At 40.5% G+C, this 24,483-nt stretch overlaps 1 protein-coding gene across 2 annotated transcripts in view; it reads left to right on the top strand.

The window, feature by feature from the left end:
• Positions 1–24,483, top strand: part of RIT2 (Ras like without CAAX 2) — a 276,869-nt gene that overhangs the window by 74,874 nt on the left and 177,512 nt on the right. For both annotated transcript variants that reach the window (XM_050943714.1, XM_050943713.1), the window contains exon 2: positions 14,121–14,177. In XM_050943714.1, the coding sequence (XP_050799671.1) occupies positions 14,123–14,177 (55 nt within the window). In that variant the 5' untranslated portion in view covers positions 14,121–14,122. The remainder of the gene's footprint in view (positions 1–14,120; positions 14,178–24,483) is intronic.

The following is a 24,483-nucleotide window of genomic DNA, read 5'->3' as shown; positions in this document are numbered from 1 at the left end:
CAGTGACACTAATTTGGTTCAATTGCTTTCATCTGTTACTGAACTTGGTGAGATCTGGGTCATCTCAGCCCTTATTGCTGCATAGCAAAGAGGAATATGAAAAGATGTTAACAGAGCTAAGTGGGCAGTTGGAGACAATGCTGTATTTTACCATGATGTAAGAATAAACTGCAGCACAGAGAACTAAAATTCAACTTGCCTTTATTTTCCTGTCAGTGCTTGATAAGTAATACATAATAATACCTTAACATTAGTAATAATTGCACCTCCCATCCTTTGCACATTTCTGTCATGAAATTATGTAACAAAGCCCTCAGCCCAGACTCTCTTTGCTTCTAGTTCCTCTTCACAATTAAACCTAACAAGGATTTTGTCAAGAAAAACACTCTCAGCAGTTTTAACCTTCACCCACTACCCTGGAGCTCTAGGCCTCCACCTAGAAAAGCACACACTTAAGCATGGGTGTCTCTATAAGCCTGTGGCTAGTCCCATTGACTCTAGCTGTGTGCTTAATGTCATTCACATACTTAAATCACTTTGCTGAATTAGTGTCTCTGCCTCTCCCCCAGCACCCACAGGAAATTCAATTACATTACACATCATGGAAAGTCTGCTATTCATGACTATTTCCTGCAATCCATCCAGCTCAAAATATCTGTCTCCTTCTCCTTTTTAGCCATTGCTCATTTATGTTGGTTCACACTGAAGTGAAGCAGTGCAACATACCAACTGTAATTTGACATCCAGATGCCTTTTGTCTGAGGTCAAGTATCTGCTGCTGTCAGTTATTTATTCTAAGGATGTGCTGAGATCCAAATACAACAGGTAAAGATAAAAACAAAGAGAAAATATCCTCTGTTGTATCTATAAATCAAACTGGGTTTTGTGAGTGCAATCTATTGATCTGGAAAGCTGTCATCGGAAAGAAATGCTTGCTGTGTTGTAGGACGTCTTGGTCAAAGGCACAAGAAAGAAAATACAGTGTGGCACCTCAATAATTCAGACTAATTAGGTTTAAGTATTAAGTGCTATGGTAGGTAATGACTTCCATTGCATGAATAATGCATGAATATACATACCATTCTGGGATTCTTTCGTGTTCCTGTACAAGCACACCAGCAAAATAAGGCTACTCCAGTCATTATTATAGAAGAATATAAATTTTGGTGATACACAAACTTCACACAAAGGAATGGGAGGTCTTGACATACATTTAAAAGCACAAGAACAGAGCCTGCTGGCAACTCCTCCTTTATTTCCATCATCTATGTCACTTGTGGATCTGTCTAGCATTGTCTGCCCATATTACACCAAAATAGAATAATGGCCAGAAGGCCTGGAGCTACTGAATGTACAGTAACTCCTTCCAGTAAAAGTAACTGTTCAAATGTCTCTATTGTATTTATGTTTCTGGCGTTATTACTACTGTCTTCAGTAGTGCAAACATTTTCAGAATTGCAATACAATTCAGGTACCAGGCAGCATCCTGAAAGAAACAATATTTATGTTTTTTGCTGTTCATCATGTATATGTATGCACATGGTTATTACTCAAATCTCTTTGGATAAGAAATCAGTGGGTAAAAGAATAGTTGTGATTGGCTTTTACCTGATAAGTTAAGCTAAACGTTAAGGAATGAAATCCCACATGGTTAGTTATAAACATGTTTGTTACTCTTCTAAGCCAATAGAAGCCAAGATTCCAATCTCTAAATGTGACCACTTCACAGGATGACGAACCCTGGATCATCAGGAAATGAAGCCATCAGGAATGCCAGAGCTGTTCAAACTGTCTATTTCCACTTTAAAAATATTTGCCTTAACATGGCATGTTTCAAATGCACATAATAAAATCCTTGCATGCTTACTGTAAGGGTGGAATTTTGCCAAATTGTGACATTTTTACATTTTTTTAATAATAGAAAACAAAACAAACAAAAATCATAAAATTTTGACATAGTCCACATCTCCCAGCTGTATTTCAAATAGATCATGACATTTACAAATTTGACAGAGAATCAAAATATCTATTATGGCATAGTCTGCCTCTTCCATGATCTACGTATCTCTACCCCTAACTACTTATCCATTCCTATCTCTTGCTGTGTTCCCCTAATGCCCACTGTCTTCTGCTCCAACTGCTATGCAAACCTCAATACCTTGTTTGTCCCATCTCCATCCTAATGATTATCAATATAGTTCTTCCATGCTAATGAGCTTGTGCCTTGTTGAATGCAAGACACAAGAAGTAATTATTTCGCTCTGCACCACATTGATTAAGCCTCAAATGGAGCATTGTGTCCAGTTCTGGGAATCACATTTCAGGAAAGTTGTGGACAAATTGGAGAAAATGCAAGAAGAGCACCAAAAATTATTAAAGGTCTAGCAAACATGATTTATGAGGGAAGTTTGAAAAAAATGCGTTTGTTTATGCTGGAGACGGTTGAGGGAGGACATGATAACCATTGTCAAGTACATAAAAGGTTGTTACAAGCAGGGCCGGTGCAAGGATGTTTCGTGCCCTAGGCGAAACTTCCACCTTGTGCCCTCCCCCGCTGCACCCCCGCCCTGAGGTGCCCTCCCCTCCATGGCAGCTCCCCCCCTCCGCCCTGAGGAACTCCCTTTGCGGCAGCTCCCCACCCTCCACCCTGAGGCACCCCCCCCACTCCAGCTCACCTCTGCTCCACGCACGAGCACTCAGAGCACACCGTCGCTGCTTCACTTCTCCCGCCTCCCAGGCTTGCGGTGCCTACCCTGATTGGCGTCGCAAGCCTGGGAGGCGGGAGAAGTGAAGCGGCCACGGCGTGCTCGGGGAGGAGGCGGGGCAGGGGTGAGCTGGGGTGGGGAGTTCCCCTGCATGCCGCCCCTCCCCCCTTACTTGCTGCAGGCAGCCCTCCCCGCGCTTCCCTGCCCCAGCTCCCTCTGCCTAAATGCTGGCGCCGACCGGGGTGGCTGAAGATCCACCTGCTGCAGTTGCTGCCAAAGAAAATGGCGCCCCCCAAATCCTAGCACCCTAGGTGACTGCCAAGGTCACCTAAATGGTTGCACTGGCCCTGGTTACAAGGAGGATGGAGAAAAATTGTTCTCTTTAACCCGTATGGATAGGACAAGAAGCAATGGGCTTAAACTGCAGCAGGTGCAGTTTAGCTTGGCTGTTAGGGAAAATTTCCTGTCAGGATAGTTAAGCACTGGAATACATTGTCTTGGGAGGTTGTGGAATCTCTGTCATTGGAGATTTTAAAGAGCAGCTTAGACAAACACCTGTCAGCGATGGTCTAGATAATACTTATACTGCCATGAGTGGAAGGGAGTGGATTAGATGACCTCTCTGGGTCCCTTCCAGTCCTACGATTATATGATTCTATGAGCTGATATGCTAGGCCACTAACTTGTTCTCATTCAAATTTTTCCTCAAAGCCAATTTCTACAGTGACCAATGCCAGAGCCATGTTTTGTAATGTTGTGGAATGGTAAGTCATTGAGGAGAGGGCGGAGCTGCAGAGTAAGCCCACCCCACACTCACGCAGAAGCAGCGGCTCCTGTTCTGTGCAGCTAGGCCTGACTCCCTACTTTGGGCATTACAACCTGGTGCACAGAACTGTAACACCACTGCAGTTTTGCCTGGCCATCATGAAAGAGAAATTTGAGTGAGTGGTATTGCAACACAATGCATGGGGTCCCAGAGCTACATGACTCTGCATGCCATGTCACAACACCCAGAGCAGGGAGTCAGGCCCAGTCCTCTGGGACAGGTGCCACCATGGCTGGGTAAGTGGACAGGGTCACTCTCCAGCTATAGGTGAAAATTTCTGTTGTACACCTTCTTTTGTCAATTGTATAATATACCTGAATACACATACGCCTAACAGCTGACAGGTGACAGGGAGGCACTCACCTTCCTGTCCTCCTGTTAGTTCCTCCACTGTAGACATCTCCAAGAAATGAGCAGACTAGTAACAGCTTTGCTGAGTAGCAACTGGTATCTTTTATATACCTAAAAAGACCAAAACAAAGCCAACCAAACAGAAACTCACTGAATTGCCAAGATGAGTCCAATTATTATCTTGACCACCTCCCCGCTCCTCCCCCCTCCCCCGCCTCCCTTAGATTGTAAGGTTTTGTGAGGGGAAAGGCAAAATATGGAGACAGATGAATATAGGTGGCAGAGTCGCACAGGAGGTTGGGAGAAGATATGAATGGGGATAGAACAGTGAATGAGAAGAGAGAACATGGGAAGACAGAGCTTAAGTATCCATGTAATAAAAACCACCACAGATAGTACCAATGGCACCCTTAACAGAAAGCTTATACCCAAATAAATCTGTTAGTCTTTAAGGTGCCACCAGACTGCTCGTTGTTTTTGTGGATACAGACTAACACGGCTACCCCTCTGATTATTGAATTGCAACGTTTCAGAATAAACAATATTGTCTTAACATTTCTCCACAACATGGTAATTGCCTGCTGGGACAGGGAAGTAAATACTAGGTGTAGGTGAGTAGAAACTAAGTAGAAATAACTAGATAGGATTAACGTTATCATTCATAGAGAATAATTATATACAGTGTAGTGTCAAAACAGGCATAATATATATGCAGATCATGTACAAGTACAGCAATTATAAGAACTATTGGGAGATAATTAACATTTAATTATTGATTATAACAAATGAAAATTTGATAAGAATAATTGGAAATGGAAATAAAAAGGTAATTCCAGGCTATGAAAAGCACAAATTTTTGATTTTGAAAATATAAGTGAACATTATAATTAGATAGTTACTGCTACATATCAAGCTTGCATCTGTTCATTTGAGAACATTTGCATTTACTTAGCTACAGATAGATATAAAGGAGATACCTATTCATCTGAAACAATGATCCTTTTACTTATATTCGCGCCGATGTGATAAACATGTGCCACTTAAATAGAGTGCTTTTCAAAACTTAATAAAATATTCATTAAATATCTATAGGGTGACTTGCAATTCAAAATGTTTCATAATAACTGCAACAGATTAAATAGGAGTATTTTTATATAAATATTTTTTTAGTGACCCTTTTGTATGTATATGTATTTATTTAAATATCAGGCTCATCCTTTTATTCCATTTTATCATTCCATTTTAAAGTCTTATTTTAATACATTGCTTCGTGTGTGGAATAAACACACACGGAGGGAGAAAACTTGTTCACCTTAGCCTCCAATGATAGAACAAGAAGCAATGGGCTTAAACTGCAGCAAGGGAGATTTAGGTTGGACATTAGGAAAAAATTCCTAACTGTCAGGGTAGTTAAACACTGGAATAGATTGCCTAGGGAAGTTGTGGAATCTCCATCTCTGGAGATATTTAAGAGTAGGTTAGATAAATGTCTATCAGGGATGGTTTAGACAGTATTTGGTCCTGCCATGAGGGCAGGGGACTGGACTCGATGACCTCTCGAGGTCCCTTCCAGTCCTAGAGTCTATGAGTCTATGAGTCTATAAATCAGAGTTAAATACTCCTCATTTATAGATTTGTAAAATGTTGCTGTTTAGTTCATTATTTTGAACCTAGGATGGGACACTCCCTCACCCCAATCTGGAGAAGGCTAACAAGCGCCTCTGGGCTCAGTCCCTACCAAAATAGATACATCTACAGTGCCTTCTCCAACTGGAGGAGCAAGCTTAAATAGACTCAGGCCTTGGCTACACTCACACTTTACGGCGCAGCAACTGGGGTGTGAAAAAACACCCCCCTGAGCGCTGCAAGATACAGCGCTGTAAAGCGTCAGTGTAATCAGGGCAGCAGCGCTGGGAGCGCGGCTCCCAGCGCTGCACGCTACACCAGTAAGGGATGTGGTTTACATGCAGCGCTGGGAGAGCTCTCTCCCAGCGCTGCCGCTCTGACTACACTCACACTTCAAAGCGCTGCCGCGGCAGCGCTTTGAAATTCCAAATGTAGCCATACCCTCATAGACTTTAAGGTCAGAAGGGACCATTATGATCATCTAGTCTGGCTTCCTGCACAACGCAGGCCACAGAATCTCACCCACCCATTCTTGTAATAAACCTCTAAACTATGTCTGAGCCATTGAAGTCCTCAAATAATGGTTTAAAGACTTCAAGGTGCAGAGAATCCTCCAGCAAGTGACCCGTGCCCCATGCTGCAGAAGAAGGCGAAAAAACCCCAGGGCCTCTGCCAATCTGCCCTGGGGAAAAATTCCTTCCCAACCCCAAATATGACAATCAGCTAAACCCTGAGCATGTGGGTAAGACTCACCAGCCAGCACCCAGAAAATAATTCTCTCTAGTAACTCAAGTCCCACCCCATCTAACATCCCATCACAGGCCATTGGACATATTTACCGCCAATGGTCAGAGATCAATTAATTGCTTAAATTAGGCTATCCCACCATACCATCTCCTCCATAAATTTATCAAGCTGTAGAGATGCTGTTCCCAAGGCAGGACTCTTTTGAAATTTTCTAAGAAGGCTTCTGTATCATCATCTGCCTAGTGTTTTCCCCAGGAATTGAAATGGGGGAGGTGTAGGAATATAGAGCTGGTAATAGGAAAAGGTAGCAACCAGGAGGAAAGTTGCTGTACCTTGAAAGGAGCTGACTCTTGTTACCGAGTAGCTGAGATGGAGAAAGCTGACAAGACTCCACCATTCACAATGACTTACCAAAACCCCAAAACAACCTTTGAAAGGAGGAAAGGCTCTAAAGCCACCTCAGTCTCAGCCCTGAGACAGGACCTGCCTGTCACAAAGCTCCAGAGTAATTTGGTCAGACCCAGAGCATGTTTGATCAGGGTTTGGCTAGGGACTGTATGTGTGTGTGTGTGAATGGTGGGAGGAAGGCAGGTAATAAGGAGAAAAAGAGAGACAAGAATATTTACTTAAAACATCATAGAACACTCATACATTTTTTATTAGCATATGAAATTAATTTGTTCTGGAGAAGAACTTTGGCTCTGATCCCACTCTCACTGAAGAAACCTGTTTATTTCAGTGGGTTCAGGGACTGCCTTGGGGAAACTGATTCAGGCTCAATTAATATATTCCAAGGCCAGAAGGGACCATTGTGATCCTCTAGTCTGACCGCCTGTATAACACCAGCCATAGAAACGTCCTCAAAATAATTCCTAGAGTAGATCTTGTAGAAAAAAAATCCAATCTTGATTTCAAATTGTCAGTGATGGAGAATCCCTCACAACTCTTGCTCCAATTGTTCCAATGGTTAATTACCCTCACTGTTAAAAATGAATGCCTATATCCATTCTGAATTTGTCTAGCTTCATCTTCCAGCCATTACTTATACCTTATTATACCTTTCTCTGCTAGACTGAAGAGCCCATTACTGAATATTTGTTCCCCAGGTAGATAATTATTGACTGTGATCAAGTCACCCCTTAACCTTCTTTTTTTAAGCTAAACAATTGAGCTCTTTGAGTCTATCACTATAAGGCAAGTTTCCTAATCTTTCAGTCATTCTCACTGCTCTTCTCAGAACCCTTTCCAATTTATCAATATTCTTCTTGAATTGTGGGCACTAGAACAGGACAGAATTCCAACAGCAGTAACACCAGTGCCAAATACAAAGGTAAAATATCCTATCTGCTCCTATTTGAGTTTCCCTTGTTTAAGGTCTGGTCTACACTGGGTGGGGGATCGATCTAAGTTACGTAACTTCAGCTACATGAATAGCATATCTGAAGTCGACATACTTAGATCTACTCACCGTGGTGTCTTCACTGTGATGAGTCAATTGCTGACACTCCCCTGTCGACTCTGCCTGTGCCTCTCGCTCTGGTGGAGTACTGTAGTTGACAGGAGAGTGCTCGGCATTCGATCTATCGCATCTATACTAGACATGATAAATCGATCCCCACTGGATTGATCGCTGCCAATCGATCCAGCAGGTAATGTAGACAAGCCTTATATATCCAATGATCCCATTCACTCTTTTAGCTATAGCATCACATTGGGAGTTCATGTTCAGCTGATTATCCACCATGACCCCCTCAATCTTTTCTAGAGGCACTGCTTCTTAGGATAAAGTCCCCCATTCTATAAGTACATCCTACATTTTTTGTTCCTAGATGTGTACATTTGCATTCAGATATATTAAAACACATATTGTTTGTTTGCGCCCAGTTTACTAAGCAATTCAGAATGCTCTGAATCTATGACCTGTTCTCTTCATTATTTACCACTTCCCCAATTTTTGTGTTATCTGCAAACTTTAGCAGTGATGATTTTATGTTTTCTTCCAGGTCACTGATAAAAATTCTAAATAGTATAGGGCTAAGAACTGATCCCTGCAAAGTACCATTGGAAACACACAACCCTTGATGACAATTGCCAGCTTATAATTACATTTGGAGATCTATTATTTAGCCACTTTTTAATGTGTGCCATGTTAATTTTATATTGTTTATATTGTTCTAGTTTTTTAATCGAAATGAAGTATCATGCAGTATCAAGTCAAACTTCTTAGAGAAGTCTAAGTATATTAAGTCAACACTATTACCTTTATCAACAAAACTTGAAATCTCATTAAAAAAACAATTTCAGTTAGTTTGGACATAATCTATTTTCCACAAACCCATGTTGATTTTCATTGATTACATGCTTTCCTTTAATTCTTTAGTAACCAAATCCCATGTCAGTGGTGCTATTATCTTATCTGGGATCGATAATAGGCTATCAGCCCTGTTATTACCTAGGTCGTCCCATTTACCCTTTAAAACTGGCGCAATATTAGCTTTCTTCCAATCTTCTAGAACTTCTCCAGTGCTCCAAGACGTATTGAAAATCAAAATTAACAGTCCAGCAAAACTTTTGGATGCAAATTATCTGCTGATTTAAAAATGTTTAACTTTAGTGGCTTTTGTTTAACATCCCAGAAATACTAATGGACTAGAAAGAGTGTTATCATCACCATATAATGACACTTTATCATCATCTTTTCCCCAAATATAAAACACAAATATTTATTGAATATTTCTGCCTTTTCTGCATTATTATTGATAAGTATACCATTTCCATCTAGTAATGAACCAGTACCATTGTCAGGATTCTTTTTGTTCCTGATACATTTAGAAGACTCTTTATTTTTTTTTTAAGATATCCTTATTCACCCACGAAAGCTCATGCTCCAAAACGTCTGTTAGTCTATAAGGTGCCACAGGATTCTTTGCTGCTTTTACAGATCCAGACTATACGGCTACCCCTCTGATCCTTATTTTTGTATCTCTGCTGTCCGAATATTTCTCTTTGTGTCCCTTTACTTCCTTTATCAGTTTTCCACTATTCCTAACTTCTGATTTGTATTTATTAGTATCAACTTCCCCTTTTTTCCATTTGTTATATATTATTATTATTATTATTATTATTTTATTTATTATTTTATTATTACTATAGTTGCCTTCACTTCCCTCTAAACTAGGTCTGTTTTTTTAACCAGCACAGCCTTCTTCCTCCATTTTTGGATTGTTCCTTTTTGGGCATCTGGTAAGTTGTTCTTAAATGATTCCCAGTTATCATTTTACTGGTTCCAACTGAGTTGTGCTTTTTTATACCTATATTGAATTTGACTCTTAAAAGACTAAAGTTCACTATGTAACTGCTTAACAGGTTTAACATGGGCACTGCACATTTCAATGCTGCCTCATAGCAGAATGCCTCAATCTTTCTTGGGAGGGAAAAAATCTAGAAATGACAATGTAAATCCAGTCTTCTTGCACATTAGTGTAAATGGCCAGTACAATACCTATGACCCTATGCAAAATGAAACTAGATAAATTCAGACTGGATATAAGGCATACATTTTTAATTGCGTGGGTAATTAACCACTGAAACACCTTACCAAGATTTGGAAAGGACTTTCCATCACTTTCAATTTTTAAATCAAGATTTGATGTTTTTCTGAAGGATATGCTGTAGTTCAAACAGAATTTTGGGGGCAAATTCTATGGCCTGTGTTATACAGAAGGTCAGATTAGATGACCACAGTGGTCTCTTCTGACATTAGAATCATTTTAATCTATGAACAATAAAATTTCCACTTAAATCCTGTGCATGGATTTAACTAGGGCACAGCCTTTGGGCTGGTCCATGGAAAACTTAATCCTGACTCCTTGGCTTCTGGTGAGAATTTCAGCAATTGTTGCAGTTCTCACAACAATTTTCGTGATGTAGATATTGGTCCACTGGATTAGTGGAGTGTACCTTTAAATATGGAGATATACTTATCTCTTAAAGCTGGAAGGGACTCTGCCTTCACTTGCAGAACCAAGTATTGATTTTGCCCTAACTGGTCCCCTCAAGGCTTGAACTCACACCCCTGTGTTTAACAAGCTAATGCTCAAACCACTGAGTAAATACCCTGCTCTCTTTAGGAGAGCTGGCAATAGTACACACAAGGGAATGGAACTAGTTGGCTCCTGCTGTGCAGACAGTGTGTGATCTCAGAAAAGTTGCAATAAAAGCTTGTATGCCTGAAACTTATGGGATGGGTCTCAGTGGTTCCATGTCTGATAACTAACTGAGAATATTACATTGGGCATTAACTTATTTCTCACAGGCCACCAAATAGTTATCAGACAGAGGTGTCTAAAAACCTTGCTGGGTTAAAAACAGGTGGCTTGGATAGGGAAGTACCCAAATACATACGGTACTCAAAAAGTAATGCATTTGATGGCACACAAGACTGAAAACATTAGTGTAACTGCATGTTGTTTTATTCACCCATGTGGACTTTAAATGAGTTTTTTAAAACAGTTATCCTTTCTGTGTCGCTATGAATTTATAATACTGCTCCTTAACATTTATATTTGTCTACCCTAAATATGCAATATTTTATTAACATGGTAATAAATATTTAATCTGGCCTTTCTGTAACATTTTGTCAGAGCATCTTGTTAACCCCTGATTCTCTAAGATAAGTGCAGGAAAGAGTATTTCAACAAAGTAATGCAATTCTGAACTAATTTACATAAATAATTTTCAAAGTAGGCATGCTGTAATGGCTATCTGCTCTGCCATTCAAGATACCTTGGGTAGAATCTCATTTTTGATTTAACATGCCATAATAGGTAGCTGGGACCAGGGAAGAGACACTATATTCAGCCCTTGAATAGGGGCATGTATGATATGTCTCCTAGGAGAGGTAGCATGGCCTGGTAGACTGGCCTTGGACTTGCAACTTCAGTTCTATTCCTGGCATCGGTATACTGGGTGACCTTGGGCAGCTTGCTGCCCTGACATGTGCCTCAGTTTCCCCATCTTTAAAATAGGATTAATGATGCTGATCCCTCTTATAAGGTGTTTTGAGATATGCTGATGATAAGAGCTATGTATAAATTATGTTACAATATGATGTATTGCCAACTGCAAACATTCAAAAATGATGAGTTAAGCTCCACTAAAAGTCATGAGATTGGTTTAAAGATAATGAGATTTTTTTTAAATCACTTTGATTTTGTTTTATTTGCCTTCTGGTTCTGAGTCTTTATGGTCAAGTCACTTCACAGTTTCAACCATTTCCCTGCAACCTTTAGGGCTAGAAAGTTACTTTTTTTCTTTTCAATGAAAGATGAGATCCTCATGCAATCTCTTTGACACTGATGAAACACTAGATATTACGGGCTGCTATAAAATCAGGAGATTTATCAACACAGCTGTGTCTAAGCAAGGGGTGACATTGATGGGATCTCAGACCCCATCCAGACTTTCTTGGCAAACAGAAGTCACTCCAATATCAATTGCCCCAAGCAAGCTGAAACTCAGGCTAGTTCTGATGGTCTTCATGAGGGTTATGTACCATTTAAAATAAGGCTTAAGTGTGACTTGCATGTTGCTGGCCATCTGCACAGAGATCAATTTCACCCTCAGGAAACACCCACGACCACAAAATGATATGAGTTAGTTTCTGGCTGCCTGAAATGAATTTTCTAAAACTTTTATTAGTGGATAACATTCATGCATAAAATAATCTGATGGGAGGATTCCATATAGTGTAAAGAAGGATGGTTTGTCTCCTGCATCGTATTCAACGAGAGTTAGTTTTTGCAAGAAGGATCAGATATGAAATTGGGTACTATACTTGATGTTACATTGGGCTTGTCCACACTATTAAATTAAGTTGACTTAAGTCGCCATACAGTCATTGCAGTAATTAAAGTGGTGGTTCACATCCACTCTTGCTCCTTCCATAGGTGGTGCACTGTCTCGCCCAGAGCGCTTCCACCAACTGAACTGTGGCATTGTGGGACACTGACAACTAAAGCCCAGCAGATCTGGGGCTGACAACTTCAGCTGTAGGCAAAGGGCTGAGAGCTGCCTCCCCTCCCCTGCTGTCAGCCAGATGCAGGCTCACAGCTGGGCTCCCCCTACACCCTGGCACTGACACTCCAAGCTATCAGTGCCAGAAGCCCCAGCTGTGAGCCCAGCGCCCAGCTGATAACTTGGGCTGTCAGTGTTGGGGAGGAGGGAGCCTCATTCAGGGCTGACAGCCAATAACCAATGTAAGTAACACAGTGTCTACCCAGACACTGTGTCCCCTAACTACATCAACATAAGTGCTATGTCTCTCATGGAGGTGGAGTTGTTATGTTGATGCAGAGGGCTACTTACTTATGTGGAAGCAGCATTGTAGTGTAGACACTGACATAATTAGGTAGCCATAAACTGCCTTATGTTGACCTAACTCTGTAGTGTAGAGCAAGCCTTTGTACAGTTCTGGATTATCCATATAGGATGATGAGGTTTTGCTAGGAAAGGAGTGTATCAGAAAAGTCTGTTACACATTCATCTTAAGGACTCTTCTTGGACCTCATTTATTTTTCTCTTCAACATTTAAAACAATTTCTCCATTTGATGATACTTTCTTAATACTTTACTTAATAAGGCATGCTTAATCATGGTGGTTCCCTTACTGCGATACCTCATGGAGCATCTGATTAAGAGTAGGAGTGGGCTATTATATAAATAGGAGACTATGAGCAACAGTTTTGCTTAAGGGAGATATTTGGTCAGTGCCAAAGTATTATGTAGTATTCAACCAGATACTAAACTATCATTCTCATCTCTGACCTTTTAATAGAGAAGCTGCTCAATAAAGTTTTTAAAAAAGAAGAAACTGAGGTGTATTTCAATGAACATAATGTTTAATATTGTATTTTTCCATTATTATATTTAAAAATATATTAACACAATGCCCACAGATTTTTCATTAAAACTCTCTGTTCCTCATTGCCCCATCTGCGAAAGGGAGGTATTTTTCTTCCTCACAAGCGTAAGTTATTAATGTCTGGAAAGCCTATAAAGACCTTTATATTTATGAGGTACTTTGACATCATTTCCTCCTATCCTCTCACCCTGTATAAGCTCTTCCTTTAACATTACACAGGTTTAATAATCCATATATACTGTGGTTCATGGTCTGGGATCACCAAGAGGCAGCACTGGTTCTCCATTAAGCCCACACATTTTTATGGGTAAATTAATACTGATTGGGTCAACTTTAACTTAGCTAACATTCCATCTGCACAGCTGAATCCCTCTTTGGAGAAGAGCAGTGTTACAAGGGCAGTAGATCACTTGGGGCCTGGAGAGCTAATGACCCATGTCCCTTTGATGCAGGGATCTGTTGGTTTTATCCTCCAAAACCCCTTGTTGTTCTGTGGGGCATGCAGACCCTGATGCTACGTGAAACTCATATTGTTTGAAATCGTTCCCATGCATTATTTTCACAAAGGGAATGAGTTGGCCAATAATTGTCCCCTTGGTAGCCCCAATTAAGACCAAGTTAAGACATTCACAAGCTATTTTTATCAACTTATCTCAGCCTGCTACAAGATTGTCCCCTAGAGGATATCCTCTTGTCCTATTTTATATTACTCTAGTGATTGGCATCTACTAAGGCTAGACAAACAGTCTGGAGAGAAAGGCACACAACATGAATCGAACTTTCTCGTGTGCAATTGCAAATATCAGCAAAGTGCTTGGACCATTTATGACCAGGCTGCTGTTTGGGTTTCTGAATTCTGCCTACATTTCCCTCTGCTTCATTTCACCCCCTATCTCTTCACTGTTTTTTTTTTTTGTAACCTCTTTCTTTTTCTCCTCCCTAGCTATGACTATGCAGTTCATAAGCCATCGGTTTCCTGATTATCATGATCCAACCATAGGTGAGTACAAATTTCTTTTTTTCTTTATTCCATCCAATCTGGCTGCTTTATGAGATTTACTCTCAATCTGTACATGCTAGGATCCCTTTTCTATACTAGAATTCCCCTTGCAATTAGCAAAATGGGAATGGCAGAGCAGTGGCAACCACCCAACAATGCTTTGCAAAGTGTCTGGGAGTTATAACTCTCATATTGAGAATGATATTTGTTTGATGCTCATTTGGCTGTGTCATGGTCATGTGATAGACAGTTGGTCCTGAAATGAGGGAGTGTCATGTTAATGTTGATGTATGAGGATTCAGCCAACACTATTGGTGAACACGTGTATGCGAGGTCATATTACTACAAGAACCATAAACACTGCTACATGTAGGACCGATAGGATTGCCCATGACCACTGCAGGCTGTTGCATCCTTGCTTTGCAGTGTTCACCTTTTTCACATTAGGTCTTAATGCACCTGATTTCAAAGTGGTTAAAAGTGGCATGCCATATCTACCACCACCTTGCTCTGTCACTAATAGCACCAAACAATGTTACATGCTGGTTCCCACATTCTTTTCCATCTTTTTTTCACATATTTTGATGGATGTATTTCAGGACATTGACAGAGGAATATTTATCCAGTTCTGCACTGATGGGAAGTTGTTCCCATCAGTTCCCTGCCCACATGAAAGAAGTAAATTTACTTATTAAGGCACTTTTATTTGCTGATGACGGTGCACTCGTTGCTCACTCAGATGGTAATGTTCAATTTATAACTGATCATTTCACTTGTGCAGTCAATTGTTTTGGTTTTACAATCAGCCTGAAGAAAACTGAAGTATTGTACCAAACAGTGTCAGGTGATGCACATCTTTACCCAATTATTAAGATCAGCAATGTTCCCCTTGTGTCTGTGGTGAAGTTTTGCTACCTGAGGAGTTTGCTATCACAGAATGCCAAAATTGATGAAAACATTATCCATCATATACTCAAGGCCAGCTCTGCATTTGTGATGCCAGTCCTGAAACACTGTGAAAGAAAACTCTTTACCTAAAGGTGAATGAAGCCATGAAATCTAATTAATGCTTGCTATGTGTTAACAAGGGCAGAATTTACTGGTGGAAAAGGCCCATTCAACATCCTGTATTATTCCATCAGGGGGACAAAATGCTCAACCTCTATGTAAGGTCTTGCATCTGAAGGAGTGGGTTTTTTTACCCACAAAAGCTTATGCCCAAATAAATCTGATAGTCTTTAAGGTGCCACTGGAATCTTTGTTCTTTTCAACCTCTAAGGGTTGCTTTCCTATTTTCAAACTGTTTCTTATCACGATAAACATTGTTGCTGTTTTTATGAAAAAATAACTATGAGTACTGGGTTTACTGCACTATAGATGCAGCATAGGGTCACACTCTCTTCTGGTTTAATTCTCTTGATGTCAATGGACTTATGTCAGAGAATTTGTCCCATAATAAATAAAGGGTTGAAATTCATCCAGGAGAACACTTTCAATTCTATCATCCTTAGAAACTTGCATCTGTTTTAAGGATCACATTTTTGAGCCAGGGTGGGAAGGGACTGAGCAAGAAAAGAAGTCCAGGAGGACTTCTGGTTGATTCCACTGGATTTCCTCTTGAGGGTCAGAGAATGCATGAGCAGTAGGAGCAGATCTGGTTGAAAGAGTGCAGCGTGAACTCCCTTCTGCATGAGGAGTTAAGAGCTGCACATTTAGAGTGCATAGCAACAAGAAGTTTTACTGGACCTTCAAAATCCAGGATCTATGCTGCATAGTCTTGCATGCCATCTACTAGAATTTGAACTATTAACTGTTTATCAGTATAAAGAAATCTCTTTTCTAGAGCTCTCCTATAACACCAGGCTAGTTTGAAGCATGGTTGTACCAGGGTCACATCTTTGCCTCTTCCCTCCCCTTATCTCTGTAAGAAAGCTAGCTGAACAGACAGTGCTGTCCAAGAGCAGTGCCTCCACTTCCAAGAAGGATTACACACAATGCAGCCCCATGTTTTCTGCTTATTGTTACTTTTAATTGCTGTTTCCAATCACTGTTACAAATGTTCTGACTCTCATTACTCATTGGTTACTACTGTTTGGTTCTGAAGAGGTCAGGCATTGTTATAGACCTTAGAGGTACCACCTTTAAAAGGAGCAGTGAGTAATCAATGCAGACTTCTCTTTGGACATCCACTGGGTACATCCATCACCTCGGATTACCTTCGCTGGACATTCTGTACTGACAGATGGCTGAAAGCACATGTTTATCTGGCTATAAAGAAGAAAGCATGAAAGCAGAAGGTTGGAAGTGTCCACTGGGAGTACTTCATTCCTTTCATTTTTAAATCTTTCCAGATCATTTCATTTCTTTGCTCTCTGGATAAAGGCAATAGCTAATAGTTTCTTTTGTTGGACAAGGGTTAAGTTTTCTCCTGTGTCATTAATTATGTTTAGGATTCACCCGGATAACAAGTTGAGTCTGTGAACCACACCCTACTAGGGTGAACAGGGATCTAGAAGGAAGTAAGGTCTCTCCTTGTTTGCAGCAGTCAATGAGCTCTCAAAATGTTTCAATATGAGATGGCAGAACTGTTGCCATTAGATCTTGTCTTGGGCTAAGAGCTCCCATGTGCTAAGGTCAATTTTGCAAGATTGGAAGTTGGTCTTGAGAGAGTGTCTTTGTAATGTTTGCTTGATCTGCCCCTAAAATAAGTTTCAGTCTGCAATTCTTTGTAAAAGACTCTTTTCAGTATTCTACTGTTAGACGTACAGACCACATGACTGCACCATCTCAGTTGCATTCTTACTATGAAAGCTTCAGTGCCTGTGATCTTGAGGCATTCAAGGACCTCGGTGTTTAGAATTAAATCTTGCCATTTAGTTGCCATTATCCACTATAGATACTGTAGGTGGAATTTTCCATCAATTTAGATGGTGTTGATAAATAATCCATATATTGCAGCCATAGAGGAAAGCAGTAATGACAATAGCACTGTAAACATCAATTTTCTTTCGTAGTTTCACAGCGTATTCATTCCAGAGAAGACACTGATGATTTCTGAAGGCCTCGCAGCCTGTGCCAATGAGCTTTGTAATGTTGTCGATTATTGCATCCCATTAAATGATACTGCCTAGGTCACAAAATTTGTCACCATTTTGAGTGGTACATCTTCAATGGACCCAACTGGAGTAGTTGCTGTACTTCTCGTTTGAGACTGGACCATGACTTCTGTTTTCTTCAGGCTGATTGTTAAACCAAAATATTTTTGGTCATCTGCAAAACAGTCAGTGAGCTGAATGTCCCTGAGGTTATGGGCCAATATATCACAATCACCAACAAACAGAACTCAAACTAGCTATGGGAATAAAGGGAAACAAGAAGACTTTTTATCAATACATTAGAAGCAAGAGGAAGACCAAGGACAGGGTAGGCCCACTGCTCAGTAAGGAGGGGGAAACAGTAACGGGAGACTTGGAAATGGCAGAGATGCTTAATGACTTCTTTGTTTCGGTCTTCACTGAGAAGTCTGAAGGAATGTCTAATATAGTGAATGCTTACGGGAAGAGGGTAGATTTAGAAGAGAAAATAAGGAAAGAGCAAGTTAAATATCACTTAGAAAAGTTAGATGCCTGCAAGTCACCAGGGCCTGATGAAATGCATCCTAGAATACTCAAGGAGTTAATAGAAGAGGTATCTGAGCCTCTAGCTATTATCTTTGGGAAATCATGGGAGACGGGGGAGATTCCAGAAGACTGGAAGGGGGCAAATATAGTGCCCATCTATAAAAAGGGAAATAAAAACAACCCAGGAAACTACAGACCAGGTAGTTTAACTTCTGTGCCAGGGAAGATAATGGAGCAGGTAATTAAAGAAATCATCTGCAAACACTTGGAAGGTGGTAAGGTGATAGGGAATAGCCAGCATGTATTTGTAAAGAACAAATCGTGTCAAACTAATCTGATAGCGTTCTTTGATAGGATAACGAGCCTTGTGGATAAGGGAGAAGCTGTGAATGTGATATACCTAGACTTTAGTAAGGCATTTGATACAGTCTCATATGATATTCTTATAGATAAACTAGGAAAGTACAATTTAGATGGGGCTACTATAAGGTGGGTGCATAACTGGCTGGATAACTGTTCTCAGAGAGTAGTTGTTAATGGCTCCCAATCCTGCTGGAAAGGTATAACAAGTGGGGTTCCGCAGGGGTCTGCTTTGGGACCGGTTCTGTTCAATATCTTCATCAACGGTTTAGATGTTGGCATAGAAAGTACGCTTATTAAGTTTGTGGACTATACCAAACTGGGAGGGATTGCAACTGCTTTGGAGGACAGGGTCAAAATTCAAAATGATCTGGACAAATTGGAGAAATGGTCTGAGGTAAACAGGATGAAGTTCAATAAAGATAAATGCAAAGTGCTCCACTTAGGAAGGAACAATCAGTTTCACACATACAGAATGGGAAGAGACTGTCTAGGAAGGAGTATGGCAGAAAGAGATCTAGGGGTCATAGTAGACCACAAGCTTAATATCAGTCAACAGTATGATACTGTTGCAAAAAAAGCAAACATGATTCTGGGATGCATTAACAGGTGTGTTGTAAACAAGACACGAGAAGTCATTCTTCCGCTTTACTCTGCACTGGTCAGGCCTCAGCTGGAGTATTGTGTCCAGTTCTGGGCACCGCATTTCAAGAAAGATGTGGAAAAATTGGAGAGAGTCCAGAGAAGAGCAACAAGAATGATTAAAGGTCTTGAGAACATGACCTATGAAGGAAGGCTGAAGGAATTGGGTTTGTTTAGTTTGGAAAAGAGAAGACTGAGAGGGGACATGATAGCAGTTTTCAGGTATCTAAAAGGGTGTCATCAGGAGGAGGGAAAAAACTTGTTCACCTTAGCCTCCAATGATAGAACAAGAAGCAATGGGCTTAAACTGCAGCAAGGGAGATTTAGGTTGGACATTAGGAAAAAGTTCCTAACTGTCAGGGTAGTTAAACACTGGAATAGATTGCCTAGGGAAGTTGTGGAATCTCCATCTCTGGAGATATTTAAGAGTAGGTTAGATAAATGGCTATTAGGGATGGTCTAGACAATATTTGGTCCTGCCGTGAGGGCAGGGGACTGGACTCGATGACCTCTCGAGGTCCCTTCCAGTCCTGGAGTCTATGAGTCTATGAGTAATTTATGAATAATTGTCTTCATAACTTTTTTGTCTTTGCATGCAGACAATAAGTCACCTCCATCCTTATAGTATTGCATATAAATGCCACAACCAATGTTTCTGAATTCCTCTATTAGAACATCAGCAAAACATGATGCTAAATAACACTGGAGCAAGAACACAGCCTTGTTTTACTCCATTGGTGACAACAAAGGCATTTGAGAAGCAGCCTTGGTCAAGGACACCAAACTTGCAGATGTCTGTCCACTGACCATCTCAATTTACAGCGTCAAAGGCCCTAGTAAGGTCAAAAGAAACCACATATAGGGCTTAATAGTGCTCACAACATTTCTACTGACTTGGCTGAAATAATAAACTATTAGTAAATGTTGCTATTTTAATAGAGACCATTTTTATGTTTATAAAGTATGCACCCAGCACAATATCTAGGACTTTTATGACCATTTAAAGAAAATCATGAAAAAAAGAACATGCTTGTCAGCTCTAAAGAGAATTTAACTACAATAAACAGAAATGAGGGAAAGGTGGCGGGGAGAAGAAAACCATTATAGCCATTGAGAGCAATCAGTCATACACACACACTCATCTTTAACATTAACTTGTCTATCACCTACCACAAGTTTAAATGTGTATTGTCCTGTCATATTCCTAGTTTCTGGGTCTCTAAGCACTACCATAATATGAAAAATAATTATCAATAAAGAGATAGAAGAGATTATTATGTATTATATGTATCAAGGTTGCACTTTGAGGCCCCAGTCAGAATCAAGAACCCATTTTACACAAACGCATAAGAAGAGACAATCACTATCCTAAAGAGATTACAATCTATATAGATAAGTCAGAGTGGGAAGGAAAACAGAGGAACAGAAAAATGAAATAACTTTCTAAAGGTTGCACAGCAAATCAATGGAAGACCTGGATATAGAACTAAGTACCCTAACCACTGGACCCCGCTGTCTCTCAGGACGTGCTGAGAAATGCTCACCTTCTATTCCTGCTATGGAATATGTACTAAATGGAAAACAAAATAGTGGAAACTATTAGCACATCTGGCACCTTGAACTCTCTTAGGACCAAGCTCCCTATTCAGCATATTCCAAACCAAATGGAACGTGTACAACTCACTAGTAAGTGGGGATTACAGGTCCCCCTCTGTTTCTGATCCACAAAGAATATGAGTAGTTACAACCCGCTCCCCCAGCTACAGAGAACTGGCTCTTTAGTTCAAGCTGTAACTGTCTATACCTTTAGCTGTGGATATCCCCAGTTCAAACCCTGGTGTGCTAGCCAAGAGTGCAGTTGTCAACAGTGCAACCAGAGACAAAATGAAAGAAATAATATATTGTCTGAATTGTAAGAGAATGCAAAAAAATTCCCACTAGGCTGTTCAGAAAACCAGCTACAGTTGTACTATGAACAATGGATAATATTAAAAGAGAACAGTTCCTGAATTTAAAGGCTGACTAAATTGTTTGGTGCATTTGAATGTTTAATTTGTCATTATATTGGCCGAGAAAGAAATTTACAATAAGACAGCATGGGATTGTTAAGAGTACATAAATGTAGTGACTGAAGAGACTAATTGACAGACCCTCAGGTGGTATAAATCAGAACTCAGTGTAGCTACATATCATAAATGTATATGAGCTAATGAAGACCACAGTTGGTTAAAAAAAGGAGGGGTTACTTCAACTAATCTTAGCTCTCACCATTATTTACTCCGATCCATCAGAAAGCCAAAGATGAACAGATTTAGCTGGATCCTCTTCATTTAAAACTCATGTGCACAGTCCTAACCAAACACAGATATAATCAGCTTAGGGAAATGCTTCCATCTGTCAAGTGAACAATATACTACTTGGTACATGATATGTGAGCCTAAGTAGATTTAGGTTACAAGATGAGTTAGGGACATTACAATGGTCTAGCTGAGTTCACTCAAGGCTTTATGCTATTCAGAAAAAAGAAGATGTCTCTCTCTTTCTGCTTGTAAGAGATAAGACTCTCTGATAGACAGAGTCTGAAAATAACAGGGTGCCTGGCTAACGCTAGCTAGACAGGTGGCCACAGTTACCCCATGTTGCTAGTACTTTATTTCAGCAGAAACAGCATATTCAGGTATAAAGAAATGGAGGGATTGATTCTAGTTCACTTTCAGTCCCTTCTAGGCCTCTCCATGGCACAAAAGGGAAGTAGAGAAGGCTCTCCCCTATGGTGTCCCTGTGTTGGTAGCAGGCATTCCCTATGAAGACAGAATCACAGAATATAGGGTTGGAAGGGACCTCAGGAGGTCATCTAGTCCAACCCTCTGCTCAAAGCAGGACCAATCCCCAGACAGATTTTTTCCCCAGATTCCTAAGTGGCCCCCTCAAGGATTGAGCTCACCCCCTGACTTTAGCAAGCCATTGCTCAAACCACTGAGTTATCCCTCCCCCTGGTAACTATCCCTTAGCTACCTCTAAAATTTTGAGAAACTAGCACACATGGCTGATTTCACACTGAATTATCTCTCTCCACCTACTAGCTACCAGATGCTGGACCACAGCACTCCATCTATCTAGAGTACATATATGGCCCCATATCACCAGCTATTTGAGCACCTCATGCTCATTCATGTATTTATCCTTATAACACTTCATAAGGTAGGACAGTAGATAGGAATGTGTGGTCTAAAGAAGCTGAGGGACTTGGCTAGGGTTGCACAGAGAGCTTGTGACAGAACAGGGCATTGAACCCAGGTTTTCAGCTAGTTTCATAACTACTAGACCATCCTTACTCTGACAAGCTATGTGGTTGCCACTGTGACCTATTATGGATGGCCCCATTTCAGGCAGTTTTTGTGAACTCCTAGCCACCATCCATTTGGAAGTGCAGCCATTGCATACCATGCTTGCTTGCTGTATATCTGCATGATCCCCTACAGAAAATGTTCCTATTCCTGTGCAATTTTTTGGTTTATTAATAGGATTTAGGACCCTCTTTGACCAGCTGTGGTGGACCTGTCCCTACATACTCATGATATTTTATACCACCACTGCAATTCCTTTGAAACTGGATCTAATCTCATTTGTCTTCTGCTTCTGACCTCCTGTCTTGTGATTGCAGACTCTGGCTCTGACTACTAAGTTTGGCTGCCATGACCTAACTGTGACAGGCTGGAGTTCTTGTGAGAGTAGATTTTTCTGATGAGATATCCCATTGTGACAGTCTGTACCCCTGTATTCACCTCTTGCATGCTATTGTAACAATCTTGGTGCAAGTATGCCTTGTGAGGTATCATTAGAAATCTCAACTTTTGCCAGAAGCTGGGAATGAGCAGCAGGGGATGGATCACTTGCTGATTACCTGTTCTGGTCATTCCCTCGGAAGCACTTGGCATTGACACTTTCAGAAGACAAGATACTGGGCTAGACGGACATTTGGTCTGACCCAGTATGACCATTCTTATGTTCTTAACTTGCTGGTCAATATTATCCTGATAATATGTGTATGGCAACATTGTATGTAAATTTGTAAGATTCCTCTGTATGGTATAACTGAAACATGTTCCACATCGTTTGTGGGGAGTGGTCACAAACCAGTTCCCCAGATACAAAAGGCAAGCTGATCCCTCAGCCAGATCTCATCAAAATCAAATGGACTACTACCTGGCTAAGTGGCCACTGTGTGACAGGAAAGAGGGTGTCGATTAAAAATCTACATCTTCACTAAGAAACAGTTTGGGATTCCCGTCCACACAGACTTTCTGTCTCCTGAACCTCAGCTGGAGATGCTTCTTGAAGAAGAGAAAAAGCCATAAGAAGGGAGAGCAGATGCCCCAAATCATTCCTCCCTTTCTCTCTGCCCATGGCATCCACAACACCTTAAGAACAAAGGAAGAGGGAAGGGATCCTGACTGAAAGAAGTTCAGCCAGTAAGTTTACTGAAACACGTGGTGAGGGAGACTTTGCCTTGAATTCATGTAGTTGTTAAATTAGGCATTAGTTGCATTTTACTTTTATTTTCGTGTAATCTATTCTAACTCTTTAACCTCATTACTTGTATTCACTTAAAATCTATCATTTTGTAGTTAATACACTTGTTTTATAGTTTTATCTAAACCAGTGAAGTTGAAATGAAGTGTTTGGGAACTCCTACTTGAGATAAGAGGATTTATGCATCTCATTTTTGATTTATAAAATGACAGACTTTGTATGAGCTTGTATTGTGTGGGAGAGAGCTGGGCAATACAAGATATACATTTTGGGGGAAAGTCTGGGACTGGTTTGCTGATGTTGCTCTGCAGTGTAATCTGAGGGTGGCTGGCTGCAGAATTCATACACTATTACTGGGAGTAGCTGCTGGGGGCGGTATAAGAGCAGACCAGGAGTGGTAGCTCTCACAACAAAGCAATGTAAAAGGCACCCCCAGTTGTAGAACTGAGGGGACACAGTTGTTCCTCAGTTCAGATTGTACCTTGGGTATGTCACCCCATATGCTTTCCTTTTAGTGAAACCAGAAATCCCACAAGACAACTGGCAAGTCCCTTGCTGGTATATATCAGGATAGCGCCACTAAAATCAATGAAGCTATAATCTTTTACACAAGTTGAAAATCTGGCTCAATATTTTGTCTCACATTATGTTAGTTTAACTCCTAGTCACATCTGGAACAATTAAGTACCAAGAGTGTAAAATGAGAAATACAGAGGAATAAAATTAACAAACAGCTGTTTGACATAATCAACTGAGGAAGAATTATCTGATAACTACTGTGGCCTTTTTCCAATGGCCTGGGATTTGCTATGTCTAATATCCCTACTGATGTCATCCAGGAATGTGGTTGGAACATTATGGAGCCAGTTGATAACTATTGTATTTATTGGTGCAAATTCAGACTTGAGTTAACCAGGCAATATCAGCTTAAGTAAATAGAAATATTCCTGGTCAGACAGAACTGTGTAGTTTCTAAGCATTGGCTTGATAGCTCTGGGAACACTGTATAAATGCAATTATTATTGTATTTGAAATCTCAGAAACCATTCACTCTCAGGCTTTGTCTACGTTAGCACTTTTTGTCAGTAAAACTTTTGTCAGTCAGGGGTGTGTATTTTCACACTGCTGACCAACATATGTTTTACTGACAA

This window comes from Gopherus flavomarginatus, chromosome 3, assembly GCF_025201925.1.
Source record: "Gopherus flavomarginatus isolate rGopFla2 chromosome 3, rGopFla2.mat.asm, whole genome shotgun sequence".
Taxonomy (NCBI): domain Eukaryota; kingdom Metazoa; phylum Chordata; order Testudines; family Testudinidae; genus Gopherus; species Gopherus flavomarginatus.
The sequence above is the reverse complement of the archived record's forward strand: the minus strand, read 5'-3'. Positions and strand labels throughout refer to the sequence as shown.